This window comes from Austrofundulus limnaeus, unplaced genomic scaffold (genome assembly GCF_001266775.1).
Source record: "Austrofundulus limnaeus strain Quisiro unplaced genomic scaffold, Austrofundulus_limnaeus-1.0 Scaffold2, whole genome shotgun sequence".
Classification (NCBI taxonomy): Eukaryota; Metazoa; Chordata; class Actinopteri; order Cyprinodontiformes; family Rivulidae; genus Austrofundulus; species Austrofundulus limnaeus.
Window position 1 is genome coordinate 7,046,825 of NW_013952404.1, and position 22,724 is coordinate 7,069,548.

A 22,724-nucleotide genomic window follows, 5' to 3' on the forward strand; every position below is an offset into this window, starting at 1 on the left:
TAGTTTGTTTTAGTTTAATGGCAAAAAGAGTGAAGTTAATCCACAATATTTTCCAAAGCAACAACATTACTTAGTGAGATTGTGGAGCACATTTCTTTTAACTGTTTTCTCCTATGAGGGGGGAATCATCCTGGATGTAGGGTGCCAAGCTGTGCTCCAGTTCCTTCCAGCTTTCAATCTTGAAACTTTCCTGACAAAATAAATAAGTAAAATAGAAAATATGTGTATATATAAAGATGTGTCATTTACTGCATCAGAGAAAGCTTCACTTCCTTTTTAATTTGTACTCACCTTACTGTGGCTTTCTGTGTGTGCTGCTGACTGTTTGCAGGTCTTACTTCTCTCATTTAGCTTCAGTCTTTTACATTCCTGCTTTTTCTCTTCAAGTTTCTTCCTCAGAGCCAAAACCGTCTCATCCTGAGCCACCTGCTGCAGGAACTCCTGCTTGGCCTTCTTCTCCTCTTTCCTGACAAACGACACAACTATGAAGCTGGAAGTTGTACGTTAGTGTTTTTACAACCCTAATTAAAGAGTTTGGATGTTATTTTACGTTAAAATACCTGGGACATCAAATTTTTTGTAATAAATATGAATGCATTTTTGTAAAAATAACCACAATAACATATTGCAAAAACAAATAAAAAAAATCACGCTGCTGAGATGAGCAATTGTTGGGACATTCACATGTGAAGTAACAGGAAGTGATGTCAAAGGGGAATGTCTGCATGTAAACAAAGCCTTGCGATAATGCAGTATCTCACAACATATAGAGATGAATCGAATGTTTTTTAGATAATTTTGAGTCATTATCAGAGAAATGAAGAAGAGTCAGAGTTCAAATAATATTGTTTCAACGAACAAAGACCAGAGAGTTCCTTTTCTAAAACAGTTCTCCTTTGATGTCACGTCCTGTTTCACCAAAGCTGAGCCAAGTTCAAAAGAAAATACAGTATGCCATGTGACAAAATGAGTAAGAGCCAGTAGTTTCTTAAATATAAAGATGTTTACTTTGAATTTTTGTATTTGAAGGATATTCATGTCACAGGCACTTTAGAAACAGAAGGTAATGACTGGTAGATAACCCCTTGTTTTATTCACAATGGAACATAGTAAAGACGTGAAATGTTTAAACGAAGGAATTTTCTCATTAAAAAAAAAACAAAATAAATTTAGAATTTGATGGCAGCAAAGCACCTGAAAACATCTGTGAAACTCGCTTCTTTTAACAACAATCTGTGAACATCGAGGAAGTGAGACCCGTCACTGGAAAGTTTGTAGAGGCATGTTGTCCCATTCTTGTCTAAACTCTTACAGAACAAAACCGCACTGCTGTAATGCATGAACGTTTGTAGTTTAATGTTGTTTTGCTGAAAAATTCTTTCTTGAAAAAGATGTTAAGATTGAAGCGTAAGTTGTTCTAAAACCTGTATCTGCATTGATGGTATTGTTCCAGATGTGTAAGCTGYTCRTGCCAGAGGTACTAACGCACCCCTATACCATCAGAGAGGCAGGCTTTTCAACTGTGCTTTGATAATAAGCTGGATGTTCCCTCTCCTTTTTAGCACAGAGGACCTTTGGTTTGTTGGTCTCAACATCWGTGTTCCGTTGTGAATAAATACAGGTTTGCAAAGATTTGTAAATCGTTGCATTTATGTAGTTTTTCCCCACATGTCAATAATTTTGGAGTTTGGGCTGACCTGTTGGCTGCTGCCTTCGCCCGCACTCTCCTGTGCAGCTCGATGGTGTCTAACTTCTCCAGCATCTCTAGCCTTCTTCTCTTCTTCTCCTCCAGGATGCGGCCTCGCCGCTCCTCCTGCTCTGCGCGCTCCGCCTGCCTCAGCAGGGCCAGGCGCTCCTTCAGCTCGGCCAGAGACATCTCCCCCAGCAGCTCGTGGCCTGCGGTCTGACGTAACGAAGGGATGAGTTCAGCACGACRCGCCAAGGCAAGACGGGTCCGTGTGAAGCCGCTTACCTCCGCGTCGTCAAAATGGTTGAGTCTGATGCGAGGCAGCGACTCGATGGCGTGAATTTCACGGATTATCTGATACTTTCTGCAGAGCTCTTCCTGTTGTTCTTCCAGCGCWTGGCGAAGAAGCTCTTGGCTTTGCTCTGATACTTCTTTAACTGAGGAATGTGCATGAAATGTGTCAGAATTCAAAGGAAATCRTTACAAATCGATTCATTTGTGAGGTCAAATGATAAGTCTTACCTATGTTTTGCTTCAGTTTCTGTATTTTCTCTAGAGCTGCTTTTGAATTCTTGTGGCCCTCTGCTACTTGTTGCACCAACTCTTTCAGTTCTTTTTCTTCCCGCATTCGTTTTTCTGCATATTTTTGCATCAGTTGTGCAGTCTTGGGGGGAAAAAAAAGCAACCATAAAACACTTAAGTGTTTCATGAATATTTGCAGAAAATGTGATTCTTGATTTTGCACACTTGATTTTTTTAAATCACCTCTTCTTTCTTCAGCTGAGCGGCCTTCTGATTGCGTTCGGTTATTCGCTGACGGATCAGAACCACCTCCGCCGCACCGATGCGCACCTCCAGGTTCTTTTGTTCAATCGTGGACAACTTCTCCTGATGGTCCTTATCGAGCATCTCTCTCTGCCACTGCAGGAAAGATGAAGGCTCTCGAGCTCCTTGCACCAGCTGATCGACTCTGTTTCAAAACATCAGACTTTTTAAAAAATTAAATCAATACAAGAAGCCTGACAGAGCAAAATGATCTCATTAGAAAGTAAAAACTGTAAATAATTTTTCACTCATWTAAAAATGTTACACAAATTCCCTAAAACATTTGGAGGATTTTGCTTATGATCCAGTTATCTGCCGTGCAGAATACTGGACATGTTATGAAATTAAGCATCTAGTTAAAAAAGCAGATTTGCTGCAGYATAAACCCTTTCAGTTAAAAGGTAGGGAATTATTTAACTGTCAAAACTACAGCAGTAACAAAAGCAACATAAACATGACTGTTTTTTTTTTTTTGGACACAAATTAAAAATAATTCTAAACAGAGGTAAATAATTTCCAACATCCTTTTAATTTTGTTTTACTTTGCATTTGAACTATATTTAAAGCAGACTGATACACACTCTGCATCGTCCCAATAGCAGTTTTACAAAAAGAAAAAAGAAAGAGCTAAAACACTGTATAATAAATCTAAAACTGACTGATAGTTTTAAACGCTACCTCTGCAGCTCTTCTTCCAGCTGACGGTTGTTCAGTAACTCCGTCCTCAAAATGGCTGCATTATTTAGCTTAACAGAACAGCGGTTAGCCTGCAAGAATAAAAATAATGAATATGCATAAAACACATATCATCCTACCCACGAAACATGATTTACTGAAGCTGGTGTARTAATAATAATACTAATAATAAAATCTTACTTTACTGAGAGGAAGTCCAGTAGAATGAAAAGAGTTAAACTTGAGTTTGGAGTCCAAGTCTTGTTCAATCTGAGCTAAACTTTTCTGCAAAACAAATGACGGTTGAGCCAAACTGTCAACTCTTYGGAACAGGTTTGCTCTCACATTGTAGAAGTTGATGCGTGATATGTTAAAATGTAGTAAGCAGTATTACAAAAATCTATAATAATCTGTGTATATGCAGTATGAGAGTGAGTTGTAAAGCCCCCAAATCACAAAACAGACAGAAACAGCTCCTACCTTTGTGTGTTCAGACTTCTCTGCTTTCACACATCTGAACTGTTTCTTGTTTGCWTCATAAAGTTGACCCTTTAATAAAAAAAACCCACCTTTGACAAAAGTCCACATGTATTAACGATCATTTCCTCTGTTCTGTAAATTTGGATGATGGTTGGAACCTATTTTTGCAGCAGCTTTTCTACGTTGAGAAACAAGATCTGATTTTTAAATATGACCCTGCTGAATTAAATAAAACATAATTATTACCAAAGCCTTTCATATTTTGCTTGTGTGAATGTTGGGTCAGAAATCACACAGTGGTTTAWAGTTTCTTCCGTACGTTTTTGGACACTTGGTCAGCTATTTCRTTCACCCAGATATTAAAATGTTCAGCTTGTCAGAACGTCACAGTGATAAGTTGACTTCTAYACTTTTGGAATTATTTTACTTTATTTACGTTCATCTCATAAAGATTATTTTAGATCCTTAAAATCTTTGGAAAAATATATGCGCTTTAAAATCATCGTCACTTACATCATGTTTAGCTTCTGTTTGCAATTTTCAACTTTTAGCTACTGTTTTGTTGGTTTTAGCTTTTAGCTACTTTTTGATCACTTTAGATTTCAACTACTGATTTGCTGATTTTAGCTTTTAATTAAGGTTTGGTTAATTTAACTTTAAACTACTCTTTGTTTGGTCATTGGTGGTAAATAGCTTTTTGTTGATCTTAGCTTCAAGCTACATTTAGCTTTTTTAGCTTTAGCTAGATTAGCTGTTAGTTATTACTAAGCTAATTTAACCTTTAACTACTGTTTTGTTGGTTGTAACTTTTAGCTATTTGATCATTTTAAATTTTAAGTTTTACTGATTCAGCTTTGAGCTGATGTTTTGCTGATCATAAATTTTATCTTTATCATTCATTTTAGTATTAGGTTTACGTAGCCAATTTTAATTTATAGCTTTTAGGGTTTTTCTGTTGTTAGTTTTTTATTTCAGTGTTAGTTTATTCAACAAATTAAAACTGCATTCAGTCCTGAACATTCACAATGAAATTTTTCAGAAAATGTAATTGTTTCTACAAACAACTGCTGACTTTTTTTGTCCATCATGTTGTTTTCTGTGTTATAATTTTTGACCATCATGCATGTTCTGATGTTCTAACTTCTCCCAGAAGAAAAGGGCAGAAACAAAGATCACACCTTGGCCTTTTGACGGTTCTCCTCTTTAATTTCCTCCATTATCTTTGCTTCTTTTGGGGCTGTGTATGTGCTCTTTGGTACCTTCAAAGAACAAAATAATGGGTCAGTCACCTGCCTCAATACATTTAAAGTAAAATTAATCCCATATATTTTAGGAAAAGAGAAGACAGAACAGTAAAAATTGTGTGAGAAAATTAATGAAACTAACTGGTTTGTGTTTCTCCGGCTCGGGGGTCCGTTCTGGCAGAGGTGGGGGCAGATGAGGTTTGGGTTTGCTGAAGTTGAACTCCTGAGGCTGGGTAGTTTTAACTTTAGCTTTTGTGACCTGACTCCTTTGAGATRTTTTGGCAGCAAGCTGATCCATGAGACTATCGATCTCAGGGCGCCATCTAAAGGACACACAGACATGAACTTYTGTTCTTTGACTTTAAAATGACAGTAAATGTTGTCCAGTTGTTTTTTCACCCGAGTAAAGGAATAATCCATTGCTTCTCCACAAAGTCAGCATCGTAGAAGCTGCTCCACTCGTCTTGTATCCACGAGGTCAGGTTTGAGAAGAAAAAATTCAAAAACTGACAAAAAAACCCACCGTTACACAAGTAAAGAAGCTAGATCCATGTTTTTTCAAAGGTGTRWAGTAATTAARTACATTTATTTTGTTATGTKTAGGTAATTTTTTGAGGATTTGTAATTTTACCAAGTATTTTTGTAATCCCAACTTTCATTTTATTACATTCAGCACATAAAAATCATACTTTTACTTCTTTACTTTAAAGTTTGTCACCTAGTTACATGTTACAAATTAAAATATGACCAGARCTMATAATGTTTATGAAGTCTAAAAAAATTAGGGTTGAATTTACCAAGTTATRTCAACTGGTTCCACTAAACTGAGTTGAGTAGCCTAAACGTAAAGCAATTTACTCARCTTTAGTGGAACCAGTTTTTCAACAATTCACTTCATAGAGTAAAACGTTTGCTTTCTCAGTTATTGTGAGCAGTGTTATGACTTTTATTTAAGAACTTTTTTTATCAGTGAAATTATTTTTTTTATTAAAGTCATTCTCAGTGTTGTATAAAGTACCTCAAAGTGATACTTGAGTAAACGTACAAGTATCTTATCATAAAAATACTTTGGTAAAGTCTTCTCTAAGAATATTAATTGAGTAAAAGTTTTTGTACTTAAGTATCAAAAGTAAATTTCTGACACAAAATCTGCATAAGTATTAAAAGTAAAAGTTTTGAGTAAAAGTGAGCGGTTAAGATTTTCCTAAATGACATTTATTGGGAAGTGACTTCTGCAAAAAATATTTTTTCTAATGGTGTGCAGCTGTGATGGACTGTGTAAAAACTTATATATATTTATTTATTTATTTTATTTATTAAGTAATACGGTGTCAAAATGGTATATATTTATACTTCTCATCCAACCACAATTAAATTCACTCTATCCAGGAGACATTTTATCAGGATAGTATTTTTTTAATAATAACAACCCAGAATAAAATAGGAGTAAGGACTTTCTACTTATTATCCTTTTCAAAAATGTAAGGAGTAGAAAGTGCAGATAACTGTGTGAAAATGTAATGAGTAAAAAGTACGCTAAAGTATAGATAACCAAAATTTAAGTACAGTCACAAAGTATTTGTACTTAATTACTTATGTCTGTTAAATACCTCTGGTTTCTTTCACTGATGTGCTCAAAAACTCACCAAGTGCATCTTTGTAACGCCAAGAGATTCAATAATGTTGCCAAACTTCTCAAGTCCAAGTTCGTCAAGAGCAAACGTGACAAGATAACAGACGACTGAGGAGCAACAAATTTTCATTAACATGTCAGAGCTTATTCAGAGTAATGTTCAGGGCGTTAAAAGCTGAGGGTCTTACTTACTGACAAACTGGCTGTGATGACTTTTAGACAGCCAGTTTCTATTCTGGCCATAGAATGCACCGAYAACAACATCCAGCATCTTTTTATGCTCAATACATCCATAAACMACATCAAGAGTGAACTTCCTCAGTGGAACGTCTTTGTTCTGTACCTTAGAAAACAAATTATACAAGTTTCAATACAACTACACAAGCAGTAATATTTGTTTGCTTATGCTTACCTTTAGGTCCTGTAAAACATCTGGACATCTACCATCAGCTCTGAACTTATCCAGCAGCACACAGGCCTCCTGAATAAAAGAGCCACAGCTTTGGGCCATTTTAACTCAACTGAAAAGGCAGCAGAGGGGCAATTGTTACTGCAAAACTCTTACATTAAAGTTAGTAAAAAATAATCAAAAAGAAGATTAAATTAAAGGAAAAATGTTACACAAAAATAAAGAAGAAGAGGAGTTTTGTGCGTCTCTGACCTTTGACAGGTTCCGACGTCGCCTAGCAACACTAAACAAACGTAAACGGAAGTGTCTCCTTGCTTTTCCTACCTAACCCCAAAGACAAGAAAATCGTCTATATTCGGATTATGACATGTGTTTTGTTTTTTTTTTTTTTTGGGGGGGGGGGGGGGTGTTTTCGAACATTTAAGTCCCTTTTTGGTTTTAATCCAAACAGATTAACAGAATGGCATCTCGGTCCTTTGTTGGCTGCAATAACAAATGTTAATGACGTAGCGTGATGTGACGTCTCGGTGTTGCCTTCGAGTGTTATTGGAAATATCACGTTGAGGCGTTAAATTCCGCAGGAATGAGTGAAATAAAGTAAACACAGACAACCAGGTTTGGTTTGTGTATTTGACTTCGTAATTTGCGGAGAAAAGCTGATTTATAACATTTTTAAAATTCTTAAACACACATCACAACGAGGCTTATTTTATTTATTTTACTGAAATTAATTTTCATTGCTTTTTGTGTTTTATACAGTATACACACAAACGTTCATAAAACATTTAACTATTAATATTCATGCACAAGGTAATAAATTCATTTTTCAAAGTGAGAAAATTTTAGAAAATTTCCTCACAATTTTTGAAAAAAAAAAAAAAAAAAGGTAACAACTGTGTTATATTCCTGAGAGATTAAAGTAAAGCTACATTTGAAAGAGTAGCAGTATATTACTTTGAAGTTACCTGGTACATACTGGTACATAATGGGTACATATCATGCTCTTACAAAGCATGTAGGCTACCTGATACTTATTACCTGACACCTACATGGTACATAAGTACATGAGTACATGAGTACATAAGTACACAGTACACTGTATTTACAAGGTACTTACACAGCCCATACTTACCAGGCACATAGCCTACTTGGTGATCCTTGGGTACTTACGGGGTACCTGCACCTGAAATGCTCATGGTACTTACTGGATGCATACCTGATACTTACCAGGTGCTTATAAAGTACAACACATGCTTGATACTTACTTTGTTGTACTTAAGGGGCACATACACAATAAGTATAATCATTTTGGGTACTAACTACTACTAATGAGTACAGACCCATCAGGCTGATGTATACATCTGAAAGCTCTAAAATAAGCAAATGAATCTTTAAGAAAAACAACCTCTGACTGTACAAAAACAAACAACAATAAAATAAGTATAGACACTGTGTATGATAATAAAATCTGCACATTAAAATCATTACAAAGCTACATAAATCTTTCATACAGGAACAAATAAAAATACACTGAATTGAATGTGATGAAAATTAAATGACCAATTTGCTGCAATATCTATGTGCCTGAAAAACAAGAGAAACATGAGCTCAGTTTTTTTTTAGTCTCTGTAGGCCCACTAAAGTGTCCTGATGCATCGCAGTAACAACAACAGAGCTAATCGAGCCTATTGTTAAGCGATGGCCCTCTTTTGCATATGACTGACCTGTTTGTCCACCATGTGGAGGCAGTGCTTATAAGGCTGAGTTCACCTGAAACAGAGAAAACGTTTCACTAAAGAAGAACCCATCCAGAGGACCTACTTATTTTTTCTTTTTGATCTCTGTACTAAACTAATCTTAATGCCAAGGTGGAATGACTGCATTATCAAAGTTTAATAAAGGTTTATGAATTGCGCTTAGTTGCACGGTTTTGTTCCGAGCTGTCCTTGAAGRCAGCATCGTCTGGGAAAGTGGGAGGTGAATGTTGTCAACGTGACTGTCATCAAGAAGCGCTAGACTGGTGGAGAGAGACCAGCGGAGCCGTCGGGTCGGGTGGTGCTCCGGTGTATCGGCAGGAGTTACAAAGCGACCGGGCGGGTGGGAGAGAGAGGGACGGACAGGCTTGAGCGTCGGGATTTTTTTTAGGAAATATGGAGATAAATTCTCGAATATCTCCTTTGTTCGCGCTCAGAGCCGTGCTCTAGCGTTCAGGACAACTTAGGTACATTGTGTCTGTGTTCGGGAGCCCCACCGAGGCTAGCTGGGCTAGCAAGCCGACCGCCGCTGCGGGCACACGGGCAGGTACAGGAGGGCTGCTGCGGAGGGCTTGGTGACGAAGGAAGGTGGCCAAGTAACGATGAACCGCTTCCGAAAGTGGCTGTACAAGCCCAAGGTAAGTTCCTGTAGCTCTTCAAGCCGTGTCAGCGCTGCAGTAACTCGTTTTGTTTTATTATTATTATTATTATTAAAGCTGGAGATAGCTGCTAACATTAGCCTGTGTTCCTGATGTTTTACTGTATCAACCAGCTGCTGGCTCTTTGTTRATGCCTTTGTTTTGACGCTTCACTCTGCTAATCTTAATCTTATCCTTTGACAAATAAATAACTGATAAATAACAAACTCACCACTGCTTTTAACAGTTGACATACTGTATTGTCCCTGATGTATAAGTTTGATATTTAAAAGATGAGTTATGAAAAAGTAGTTTTAGTAAAAACATACACACACTAACTGATTATTCAAGATTAATTTGTTTTGACATATTAGTTCAATTTATTTAATTTACAATAATACAGCTAGATCTTTAATAAAACATTTAGTAATAAAAGTGTGTGGGTTATATCTGCTACAACCTACATTTTTCCTCAATATGATGTTTGTTTTTTTTTTGTGACTATTTAGTCTTGGATGACAATATTTTAAATAGCCTTAAAAGTGTATCAAATAAATAAACCTCCACAAATAAACAGGAGCATTGTTCAGTAACAACTCATCTGTGTTCGTGTTTGTTTGCTGTCATGGTGAAATAATTAGTGTCTGATGCTGATTCTCTCAAATTGGCTAATAATTGGTCAAACAGTCAGTTGCTAAATTAATGAGTAATTTTCAGGATCTAATTATTGCCAATCTAAATATTTTCTCTAAGAGAGCCATTGTTCCGACGTTGTTGTGTTTTTTTTTTATTTTTCAGTTTTGAGTCCAGTGTGCATTCAATTGTACAAAAGGTTGTTTAAAAGGCAAAACAATTAAAAAATAGCTGCCCATGAAAGGGGCAAAATCATCACTTTTTGGTTGAGCTCGAATGTGCCTGGACTCTGTAAATCAAGCTCAGAGTGTGGAAACCTGGCTGACACAGCAGAGGAAGTATTAAAGGCTTGGTTGCCTCGTTAAATGAACAGTTCGATATGWATTCGCCAACAGCAAGCTAATCTGTGCACGTTTCTCCAGGGTGTGAATAAATGTGATATTTACGTTTACCTTTTTTAGCAAAATTTCTCAAGAACCACTGAAAGGATTTCAATTAAACTTGCAGGGGGTGATCACAAGGTTCGTGTCAACAACCGATTAACTTTTGGAGTCARTYGGATTCAAGATGKCTGCCACAGCCAGCCGTTATTCTGACAATTTTACAAAAATTGAGCTCGAATCTGGCATGGTAACGGCTGAGCATTGTCTCCAACACGTACTTCCCACTAGGGCTGCCACAAACGATTATTTTTATAATCGATTAATCACTGATTATTTTTTCGATTAGTCGACTAATCGGATCATAAGTTAGTTGAATATAAAACATACAGCTTATCGTTCCAGAATGCAGCTGCTATTAAATAACCATGGTTAGATTTTAGCTATATGCTAACTACAAATAATTGCTGTGGAAGGCAAGTTCTGCTCTGCAGATAYTRCACAGGTTTCTCTTTCATTTTCTTAAAATGAKCCCACACTTTTGAGCTCCGTTGCTGGGTAGCCATGATACCAGAGCCTGTCCGTATAATGTCTTGTGACGTCCACGGCCTACCCCAGTTACCACTACTGTGCATGTGTGTCAAGGACAGAAAGGCAGATGTGGCARTGGAAGGTGKCAAAGCAGTTTGGAGAGAAAAACAAAGTAAAGAACAACAAAAAAAAGAAAACGATTAATCGATTATTTTAATAATCGATTAGTCGTCGACTAATCGACTAATCGTGGCAGCCCTACTTCACACACATCACATGACACCTTCGCTTAAAACCTTGGCATTACCTGCTTGAGTCAGCCCTGTTTGTCCGTCAGCAAAATATCTCAAACGCCGCTGGATGGATTTCAATAAAACTCTTGGAAATGAAATTTTATCTGTACATCTACAACTGAATAAATTTTGGAGTCAACCCAATTCAATATGGCTGCCACAGCTAAYGGACTTTAGCCACAATTAATGTCAGAAACGTTTACTGATATTGAGCTTAAATTTGGTGTGAGTAGTAATTGTAGTGCTTTACAACCCCAGATCCCAGAGACAGACATTTGACTCAGTTTCCAGAAATCAAAAGTCACACATCAGACTTATAGGATTTAATTAAGTTAATCTGGAATGTATTTTAAATGGTTTTATACATTATGAGCAACATTCATGACACAATGATATTTATGTATGTATGTATGTATGTATGTATGAATGTATGTATGTTTGTTCATTTGTAACATGACCAGCAGTAGCTGACACCTATTTGCATTACATATTCCAAGCCCTACCAGGCCATGCAAGACCTCACTTGACCTCGCGTAATGTTATTTTTAAGAATMAACTATGGCTAAAGTGCTATTTCTCCATGATCTTAGTCAAAAACTCTGGCATAAAAGGTGTCAGGCAATAAGCATTCCTTCAAAATATTTACCTTTAATTCATCGTACACTGAGTCTGCAGCTGTTGTAGTAAAAATCACCTGTTAAGTCTTATTAAACTAAATCTACAACCGGAGTCTTTCCAACAGATAATGTCAGAGTGGGTTCTGATCAAAGCCCTTTGATTGCATGTTATCCACCAACTCTTGGCCGCACACACTCACCTGCGTCATTCCCCTTTTCTGTGTCAAACCAGGTTTGCTGTCACAGCGAGTTTGTGCTCCATTGTTGTGGTTAAAGGCCAAAGTGTTGGGGTTCACYAGCGCATTGTTGCATTCGTTAATGACTCCTGCCTCAGAGGTGCTGGGGGTATTGCATCATTGCCTTTATCTGCCAAAAAGCACCCATCCTAGGAATTAAGCACATAGGTCTGAGATTTAAATGATCTTTTCTGCCTCAAAGGAGGAGGAATAAGATGCGTAGCATCTCTGTAATTTAGCCATCTGGCACAAAAAGACAGCAACATTAAGACTGCTTTATGCTCCTGATCCTGAACTTTAATTTTTTTATTTTTTTCACTCTGAAAGAACGTATTTCTGTTATCTGTGCCTATCTTCTTGTGTTCTTCCTTTTATTAACAAACACTGTGTGGATTTGTCATTTCACATCAACAGTAAGCAGTTTATCTCTGAACTATGTACTCCTGGAGATAGAGAAGTGTTGAATCAGCACGTTCCCCTTGACTGAAGCGTGGATATTGATATTTCCAGAACTGCTCTCTACCGCCCTGGACGAGTCCCATAAGAAGGACTTTCTTGTGCCTCTGATACACAGTCCCTCGCTCAGACGTGTGTGAGAAATCATGTTTTTATTTTTGTTTTGTGTCCAATCAGTCATCAAAGTGGTACCTCCTGGAAAATGGATGTCCTTGTTCACTATTATGTTGAACAAGAATCACTACTGCAGTCATCTCATGATATATGATACGCTATTGTGAAGCAGTGTCATTTTATATTGCTTTAAGGCCTTTAAACCAGTTCAAGTTTTATCTCCATGAGATCTCTGTGTGTCAAATTCACCAAAGAGTAACCTTTTAGAAGAGGCAAAATCAAACATCTTGTGTCATGTTGTTGTGTCATTTTGTGACAGTTGCAAAGATAAAATGTTGGTTTCAAGCAGCTAAAATGTTTCCTCATTTGTCAGATCAGAGTTGCGGCACAAAGAGCCTGAAATACGTCCAGAAAAAAAGGAAAAAGTTCATGTATCACTCAGAAYAGGCTAGAAGAGGGAAATGTTTTGTACAGAAAAAAGTGAAATCTTAATAAGAAAAAAAATAAAATTAAAAAAACTTTCTGATGTAAATATTCCTGGGTAGCTGTATTTGTAAAACCATTTGGGTTAATTCAAATACATTCTAAAGTTATATATTAAACATGCAAGCAGCTGCGCTGGGTTTAAATCTAAAAACATGCATGTTCAGGCTCAGGCCCCAATCGACAAATAGACCTCTGATCTCAAAGGGATTTACATGGTTAACTAAAGAATAAAGTCATTTTAAACAATTAAAAAACTTGTCCGGGATGAAATCAGACTTGTTCAACAACTGATGGTTTTGATAACGAAACTTAAAGTTGCATTAATCATTCCCTCAGTGTATCTGTATAAACTGAACTGTATTGGCTAAGTGATATTTATCATTTAATCTTTGTTTTTTATTTTGTAAYTAACCAATACTTGTGAAATCTGTTGATAATAACAAATTTTGCATGTTGCTTTTTATAAACGGCCCGAATGAGTTTAAACAAACAATTAGGATTTTTTTTAAAAATGTTACCTGCTAGTATGAACTGATAGATTTTGATAAATGATAAATTTAATAAACTGACAGTTTTATTTTTACTTGTGAATAAAGTTTACAGGTTTTCAGCTTCGTAAATGTAAGAGTTTGGCAYCATAAATGGAATAACTTTGAAATGTAATGATCTTTATTTTTAAGGAACCTATCAATATAAATATACATTACAGTGTTTTATTAGAACAGATGAATAATAGATCATTGTAGCTGTTATGAGCTCAGTCTCTAAATAACTATAAACATTAAATGTGCTTCTCGGTGGGTTACAAAACCGTACATTTTATTTATTTGATCTAATTAAACTGTAGCTGATTTATCGTGTTTTTCAACCTGCTGTAGCAGGGAAGCCCTGACAAGTCGGGGCTTTGTCTTTGCAGTGTTTGGTTCTGCACAGTTGGCCCAGAGTTGMTGAAATTGGATTCTGCTGAGCAGTTGCCGGGGCGGCTTCATATTTAGGCCAGTTTCTGTAGTTCTTTGTGGACGTCCCATTCTGCTTACCCACCAGCCATGTGGTAATTGATTTGGTGTCAGCTGTAGGGATTTACAGAGCTGACCCCGGTGCAGAGTGAGACAGGCCGGGCGATTGAAAGCCTTTTTGAAATTCATTGCAGGCCGGAGGAATCTGGGCCTCTGTAGTCCAGGGTGTTGACGGGGTGATGATTGAAGGAAAGTAGCTGTAGACGAAGTGAGATTTAAAGGTGACACAGAAAAACCGAGATCCTGACCTTTGCTGGGAGTTTGCRCTCATTTTCTTCACCTTGGTTTTTCTGATAATAATTGCTCCCTTCTTTGATCAAAGGCCCTTCAGAATCTCTCCGTCATGGTCACTGATGATAAACCTGAATTATTTATTCAAGGTGCCTCTTGTCTCTTTTAGGAGAACTACAGTGCCCTGAAACAGCCAGTAGATAACGGCGTCGCCTCGGCAAAGGATAATTTATTTATTTTTTTTTATCTAGGAGTGTGCTTTTATTTTAGTTTTTTAGTTGTCGTTCTAAAAATTATCATTGAAAGTTTTTTTTTTTCAGAAGATAACTTAAAATCAGAGTGCTGAATGACCTTGTTAAAGTTCTCTAAAGAAGCTGAAACAGTTGTTAAAGTTGGAACAAGGAGAACAGAAGCTGAAAGGAGCGGAACAGCAGCCAAAAGCTAAAATAAACGAACTGATCGCTAAGAGCTAAAATTAACAAAATGATAAATGTTAAAAGCTAAAAGTAAAATCAGAAGACAAAAATAAGAAAAATAAGCCAATTTTACAAAAATAATGCTTTTGAAATATTTAAAGATATGATTGTATTTCTACATAGGAGTTCTTTTAAATAAAATCAAGTATTTTGAAAAGTGTAAAAGTTATAAATATTAAAAGTCATTCTWGTTTTGATATGTGAAAAGTTAAAATATGCACAAAGTATGACGAAGTAGTTGGACTCCAAGAAATGTACAGAAGACGCTAAAACAATAATGAATTCTGACTTAGCATTCACAACACTGAGGAGAGAATAATAAGACACATTGAACTGAAACAAAGTTTTCCTAGAGCAAAAAATAATAATAATTTTGAAGAAATATAGATCAGTTTTTCAGTGTATTTCTGTAAAACTGAGGTCTTAGAAGATATATGTTCTCTCCTAGGTGAAAAAATATGTTGTCTAAACCGTTTTAATCTCAACAAAGCCATAAAAATGCACAATGTTCATATATAGTAGTTCCTGTGTGTCATTTTGGACAGCCTGTCTGTTGCCCACTTTCAGTTACTCAGTAAGAGAACAGAATTAGCTCGGCTCTGAATCATGAGCATATTTAACTGAGTTTTTATTTAGATGAGTCAAATCTCTTTATTTAGTCTTGTCATCTCTCCAGGACTCACGCACTGAGAGGCAAATAAAAAAATGTCAAAGTTGTTGGTTTTTCATTTAATTGTCCTTCTTCTTTGCTGCTACAGTTTTACCATCAGTTTTAGATTGTATAACTGGATTATGTCTTGCATAAGAATGCCCTTGTGGTGGTTGGAAGGGGGTTCTCCCCCATGTGTTGCCACACTACCATCAGGGGATCCTGGACATGTTCTCTATCCACCTAAATCCTCGGTGAACTCGTGTCTTACTTCTGTCTGTCATACCATGTGCCAGGTTACGGCTGGAGTCCATACGCCAGATTAGGTCAGACCTCAGAAAGGAGACGAGCGCACAGATTATGCATCAGTCCAGATGGGCAGACTGCTCTGAGTATAATGAGTCAATGAGTTGCATTAAATCGTCCACTTTGACTTTAACTCTGCATTCAGCTTGTTAGTGCAGAACCGCTCCTCAGTTTAGTTGTGCTTTTCAAATAAACTCCTTGAAATGTGACCAGAATTATTTTAGGGCAGCTGGAGTTTCTCATTGAAAAGTTGCCTCTGTAGCTGCACCAAACCACTCAGAGGTAGGAGGAAAAATCCTGATGCAAGCTGAACATGAAAGGAATGAGTCAACACAACTAGATCTGCTTCAGCARACGCCTGCATTCTCAGAAAGCTTATACTTTTTTCTCTCTGCCAAACCTCATATAAATGACTGTAAAGAAGTTTTGTTGTTACCAGAACCATCAGCTTCCTTTTGCTGCGGCTTTTACGCTGAGTTCTGAATAATTAAAAAAGTGATGAACTGTACTCAGCGGCCTTTTTAGCCAGTCTGCTAGTGGACTGAATGAAAGCACAGATAACTGGATTCTCCCCCTTGCTACAATATTTGCCTCTGATTCCTGGAAGGCGGCCAGAACGCAGCAAATTGAGCCCGGAATAGAGTACGGAGGGCAAAGGCAAGGTTTCCTCATAAGTCCCTTAAGTGGGCTCAGTATGCACGCACCGTTGCAGTGGACGCTCAGAAAGCATTAGCCTGACAGCCGTCATCATCTGTGCAGCCTGAACTGAAGTGAAGATCAGAATCGGCAGCTCCAGCAGTGATCTAGATGACATGAGAAAAATGTTGGCGATACAACTGTCAGTAACACATTTCCACAACAGTCACGCTGTCATTGTTTGTAATGGAGGAGATTTGAAACAAAACAAAGGTAAAATTTTTTACTGAGTCACAGTGAGTTGATGTTTTGGGGAGAGCTTAGGAGTAATTGTCACCCTGGATGAACTTAAGGATTTTTAATGATCCAAAATGAAGGGTTTGTGGCTGCAGCGAGGGGAGACTCAGAGAGCGGCCTGACAGCTGACAGCAGGAGCATAACAGGAGACTGGCAGGCCACCGCAGACAAAAGCTGAATGTGCTGAATCATTTCACCTCTAATGCACAGCAGGGCTGTCATTGGTGGTTTTGGTGCATGTTGAAAAGTCAGGACTCAAATGATCACATCCATACATTTATAAGAATATTTACACAGTAATAGAAGGTCCATGAATTAGTTTATATATTCAGTATTATGGGAGCTTCATAAAAGGGACTGTTCAGATTTACTGTCCTATATTTTGGGTTAATTATATCAAATTTTGTGGCTAAATGCTGAAAAGTGTACTTATGGGGCACTGTATAGACAAACGCGTTCGAAAGAAGTAAAAAAAAATCATTGGCGAAACAGATGAGGAAAATCAAGCCCTCTTTGGAGCTCTGCAGCTTAGACATACAGTACTTCACAATAGAAACATAATTTAAAGATTAAATGAGTCACAGAAAGTTTGACTTTACATGGCTGAGCTGGCTTTTTGAAATGTTTAATGATTTTTACAAAATCGCAGTTTAAAAGGGGAGTTTTATTCAAAATCAACTTTTTTGAGCTTCATATCATGTTAAAATGTCATTCCCTCATCAAAAACATACCCTGAGTGTTGCTTTGGCTCATACATGTGTGTTTGAGAAATCCTTGAATCTCCTGTCTCCTATATATGTACAGGGACCTAACAGCCTATTTTAAAGGGCTTGGTACCCCATACCCCCAACAGGACTCCCTGAGTGACAGAGTCCTACGCCTTCTCGAAGTCCACAAAACACAAGTAGACTGGTTGAGTGAACTCTCATGCACTCTCCAGGACCCTGCTGAGGGTGTAGAGCTGGTCCAGTGATCCACGACCAGGACAAAAAACACATTGCTCTTCCTGAATCCAAGATTCAACTATCCGATGGACCCTCCTCTCCAGGACCCCTGAATAGACCTTACCAGGGAGGCTCAAAAATGTGATCCCCTCTGTAGTTGGAACACACTCTGTGGCCCCCTTTTTCAAATAGGGGGACCATCACCCTGGTCTGCCAATCCAGGTGAACTGCCCCCGATGTCCACACAATATTGTAGAGTCTCATCAACCAACACAACCCTACTAAGATCCAGAGCCTTAAAGAACTCCGGGCAAATCTCATCATCCCCTGGCACCTTGCCACCAAGGAGCTTTTTAACCACATCAGTGACCTCAGCACCAGAGATTGGAGAGTCCAACCCAGGGTCCCCAGGCTCTGTTTCCTCAATGGAAGACGTGCTGGTGGGATTGAGGAGGTCTTCGAAGTATTCTGCCCACCKACCCACDWHGTCCCGAGTTGAGGTCAGCAGCGCACCATCCCCACCATAAACAGTGTTGGTGGTGAAACCCACACCCCCCCCCCCCCCCCGGTGATGCTGGATGGTGGACCAGAATTGCCTCAAAACCCCTACAAAAGTCTTTTTCCATGGCCTCTCCAAACTCTTCCCAAGCCTGAATTTTTGCCACAGCGACAACCCAAGCTGAATCTGCTTAGACTGCTGGTACCCATCAGCTTATTCCAGCGTCCCACAGGCCAAAAAGACCCAACAGGACTATTTTTCCAGCCTGACAGCATCCTCAACCAGTGGGTTTGAAGGTTGCTGCCACAACAGGCACCGCAAATCTTGCGGCCACAGCTCTGGCAAGCCACCTGAACAATGGAAGCACAGAACATGGCTCACTCAGACTCAATGTCCCCCACCTCCCCTGGAATGTGTTCATAGTTCTCCTGGAGGTGTGAGTTGAAACTCTGTCTGACGGGAGACTGCCAGATATTTCCAGCAGAACCTAAGTATACCCTTGCATCTGCCAGGTCTGACCGGCATTCTCCCTTACCATCTGAGCCAATTCACCACCAGGTAGTGGTCAGTTGAAAGCTCCGCCCCTCTCTTTACCCAAGTGTCCAAGACATGYGGCTACAGATCAAATGAGACGACAACAAAGTTGATCATCAAACTGAGGCCTAGGGTGTCCTGGTGCCAAGAGCACATGTATAGACACCCTTATACTTGAACATGGTGTTTGTTATGGACAATCCATGACAAGCTCAGAMGTCCAATAAGAAAATCCATGACAAGCTCAGAGGTCCAATAACAAAACACTTTTAAAGTCCCCCAGCAGAACAAGGAAGTCCYCATGAGGAGTGCTCTCCACCATCCYCTTCAAGGACTCCCAAAAAGGTGGKTAATCTGAGTTGCTGTTAWCCGCRTAAGCACRAACAACAGTCACAACCTGTCCYCCCCACACRTAGGCAGAGGGAGGCTACCCTCTCACTCACTGGGGTGAACCCTAATGTACAGGCATCAAGATGGGGGGCAATAAGTATGCCCACTCCTGCTCAGYKCTTCTCAGGGCAACTCCAGAGTGAAAGACTGCCCAACCCCTCTCAAGGAGAGTGGTTCGAGAGCCAAAGCAGTGTGTCGAGGTGAGTCCAACTGTATCTAGTTGGAACCTCTCAACCTCACGCACCAGCTCAGACTCCTTCCCCACCAGAGAGATGACATTCCATGTCCCTAGAGCCAGCTTCTGTAGCCGAGGATCAGACCGYCAAGATCCTYGCTTTCAACCACTGCCCATTACTCAGTTGTAACTGTTTTCTCTCAAATTTTCTTCAAAACTTTTAGTAAAGCATCTTTAACTTCTACATAAAACACTGTAGACGCATAAAAATGCAGATATATGACTATCAGAGTCTTCTGCTGTTCATGATTCACATATTTTTCAGATCTGATGTAKGTCATTTTTTGGTTGGAACCTTTATTTTCCTGCCTACAATGCTACAGTTTATTATGTCARCTGTTTCTACAAACATGGGAACTGGTTTGGTTTCCTGCCTGTTTTGCTTTTTAGAGCAACATCTAACCTCATCACTGACTCATTCCATGTAACAAGGTAATTATAATCAGCAGAGGCCATGGATCTCAATGTCCAACTGAGGATCGGTCTGTGTTTTATTAGTAGATTTCTCGGCCCTGGATATCCAGTTGAGTGAGTAATCAGTTTAAATGAAACATCTGTTGTGCTCTTCAGTCAAAACTAATCAACTACGCAAGTAGGGCGCTGCAAATAAAGCTGTTTCTGGAAACTAAGCGGGATATAAAACAACATTTAGTCAAGCGTAACGTCAAACTAAAGGCAATTTTCTCCCCAAAGCTTCATTTTATGCAGAGATTTTTTTTAGCACGTCAATGCTGTGGCTGGCACCTAATTATTTTTTTAAAATTTAAATTATTTGATAGAAATAATTATCACATAAAGGAGTTTGAGTGTTCTACTCAGTTTACGCATCTGGAACTAGGCCAAGTCTGAACTTGTGAACAGCTGGTGCAACAGGCTTCAGGTTATCACGAGTGTCAGAAATGAGGGTAAAGACATCTTTAGAAAAAACTCAGTCCTTTTATATCTCTCATGAAACACATGATCAATGATTATCTACCATACGCCAAAGGAAAAAGCTCAACTCTCTATCTAAAAGTAGATTTACATGCAGTGAACATTGCCTGTCTTTGACTTTTCCTCCATGATTCAACACTGCAGGAATGTTCTCTGTTGTGCGAGCACTACAGCAGGAGGAGACTGTAGGATGGCGTCTGTTTCAAAYGCCTCTTGTCTTCCTCCCTCAACGTCTGCCTATATGCGTCCGAGTAAATGCCACCCGTTTGTGGGCTGTCACATGCCTGGGCGAGAAAAAAAAAGCTTTTTCACCATCTCCCACTCCTGTTTCCTGTTTGGTCATCGTGAAATTTATTCAACATGGTACACTTGCTCATTGTTGTGAAGCTTTTCAGTCAAATCTGAATCGTAACCCGTGAGGCGCCAAACTCCTCAGAGGTTAAATTTAGACATACAGATAAAAGCTTCTCTTGTGGTTGGTTTGGTTTCTTACAAGATAATTAAGGCTGCCTTTGAGAATTTCTCATTAGCCCATTCATCCTTACTTTTCTATTGTGGTGACAAATACAAGACGTGAATAATTACATTTTTGTTTCTGCTGTTTTTTTATTTACAGTAGATTGGTTTGATTTAGGTTAGTAGTAAGTAAAATGTGTTGGACTGGCAAACAAACTGGTGGGAAATAATAATCCACTGAAGATTTTTGAACAAATGAATTTTGGTTCTGCTCTTGCTTTGGAACTCTTAATGCACTTTGCGAATCGATTATGATTCCAAGGGCTGCGATGCAAATATAACACTTCAAACAAAATCCTGAGCATATAATCTCCCAGGTCTAAAAAAAACTAAATATCTTCTCTGTTCAGCAGCATAAAACAATTTTTATTCAGACAAGATTATGGGAACTAAATGAGCACAGAAAAGGAGTCAAAATGCTGACCTAACCTAAACTTCTGTAGTGATGGATATCCATGCATCACATTAGAGATGTTTCATCCACTTTATTCAGTGTATCCATGATTTTTTTTTAAATTATTTTTTTTTGGTCCTGCTGTAAAGTCGAAATGACTGCAATGATCATCTATCATGGTTTCAAACTGCAAAACATAGCACACAAGCCCTGGTTTTTCAGTCACTGAGGGCAGATGCAAATCCTTCACAATAAAAGTTGCAGAGGACTTTGTAATTTGTTCCTTTGAGTTGYTTGAAAACTGATTTTTTTGAAGTGTCACATTAGAAAAGGTTGATGGAAATGGCAAAATTCGACAAAACTTCCTCAATTTCACAAAAAAACATTTTTACGCTCGCTTGAGGTATTTTTGGATTTTCAAAAAAAGAGTTAATGCGCAAAAAGGAGAAATGAAAACATATTTGCCAAATAAGTTCTGATGTAGCTAAYATTTACCTCACGATTGATCAGCTGTCCCCGCTGTTGGCGTCTTCTAAGATATTCCCATAACGTGAAGAGAATTGCATTTATTTCTCTACGTCTCCGGACAGCATGTAACATGGCTAATAATAGTTGATATAACAGTATAATTACAACTTGCCTGATAGCAACACATTCCTGAAAACTTCTCTCTATTGTCCGGAGATGTGTGGTTTCTGTGAGTGTGCAACCATTACTTCCTGTTTACTACAGCCACATCAGTGTCGGGTGCAATTACACTTTACATAGCCTGGTGGATTTGCTCCAAAGCAGTTGATAGAAATATTCCTGATTCACATTTCTTTTTTATAAATCATTTTTGTGACATTTTAAAAGTTCGCTCAAAATTTGCATTACAATTAGATGGAATGGTGGCTACAGAAAACTTTGACCACTAGCTACAAGTACCGGTGATATTAATGTCATCTCATAAATACTAGTGCTATGAAAATTAACTGTTTAGATTGAACAATGAAGTTTTACTATTTGGATTAAACATACACCAAAACATTCAAAAAACAGTAATAAGTGTGGAGTACCTTTACCAAAAACAGCGTAGGTCTATCCATACATAATTTGACTCTCACAAAGAGACAATTTGGCTGCTAAAATTACGTTGTGGCCATTCCTTAATTATTTTTTATCCAATGTCATTGGATGATCTCCATTAGTAATTTACTTTATCACAGCAAATATCAGTTTTTGACGTTTTTAAATTGAAAAGAAAAATATGTTAATAGATGATATCCCTCACCTCTAGTCTGTTCTATTCAAGTGATGTTTGTGATCAGTTCATTTCTGATTTGCATGTGGGGAAACAAAAACTCTTGTCCTTCAGAGTTCTTGTGATTTATCCAAAACTAATCTAACTGTGAGGGGAGACAATAAAGGATATAAAACACCAGGTATAAGTTAGAAACTCTACCTTGGCATACATAATATGTCGTGGTAATAACTTTTGTGCAGATGCTTCTTCAGTGGAGTTTTTCCTCATGCAGTTCAGCTGTTGGGCGGATCTCAGTATTTTCTCTTTTCTGTTTGTTTCATTATTAATGAGA

At 38.2% G+C, this 22,724-nt stretch overlaps 2 protein-coding genes across 5 annotated transcripts in view; one reads left to right on the forward strand and one right to left on the reverse strand.

Annotated features, from left to right (window-relative positions):
• cfap99 (cilia and flagella associated protein 99) lies at positions 1-16,612 on the reverse strand. Of its 2 annotated transcripts, none has more exons than XM_014013775.1 (16): positions 16,474-16,612; positions 6,957-7,065; positions 6,737-6,887; positions 6,558-6,652; positions 5,311-5,417; positions 5,054-5,234; positions 4,846-4,926; positions 3,668-3,736; positions 3,389-3,472; positions 3,191-3,279; positions 2,453-2,657; positions 2,210-2,351; positions 1,973-2,124; positions 1,698-1,903; positions 292-466; positions 1-190 (listed from the first exon to the last, which is right to left on the reverse strand). In XM_014013775.1, the coding sequence occupies exons 2-16, from the start codon at positions 7,053-7,055 to the stop codon at positions 98-100; spliced, it is 1,929 nt and encodes a 642-aa protein (XP_013869229.1). In that variant the 5' UTR covers positions 7,056-7,065; positions 16,474-16,612; the 3' UTR covers positions 1-97. The 2 variants fall into 2 exon arrangements, with proteins under 2 accessions (XP_013869229.1, XP_013869219.1); XM_014013765.1 differs by lacking the exon at positions 16,474-16,612 and adding an exon at positions 7,206-7,300.
• zfyve28 (zinc finger, FYVE domain containing 28) overlaps positions 8,970-22,724 on the forward strand; it is a 26,755-nt gene continuing 13,000 nt past the window's right edge. For 2 of the 3 annotated variants that reach the window (XM_014013735.1, XM_014013744.1), the window contains exon 1: positions 8,971-9,345. In XM_014013735.1, coding sequence (XP_013869189.1) covers positions 9,310-9,345 — 36 coding nt within the window. In that variant the 5' untranslated portion in view covers positions 8,971-9,309. Of the gene's footprint in view, positions 9,346-22,724 lie in introns of all 3 variants that reach the window. The other variant, XM_014013754.1, reaches the window with a different exon arrangement.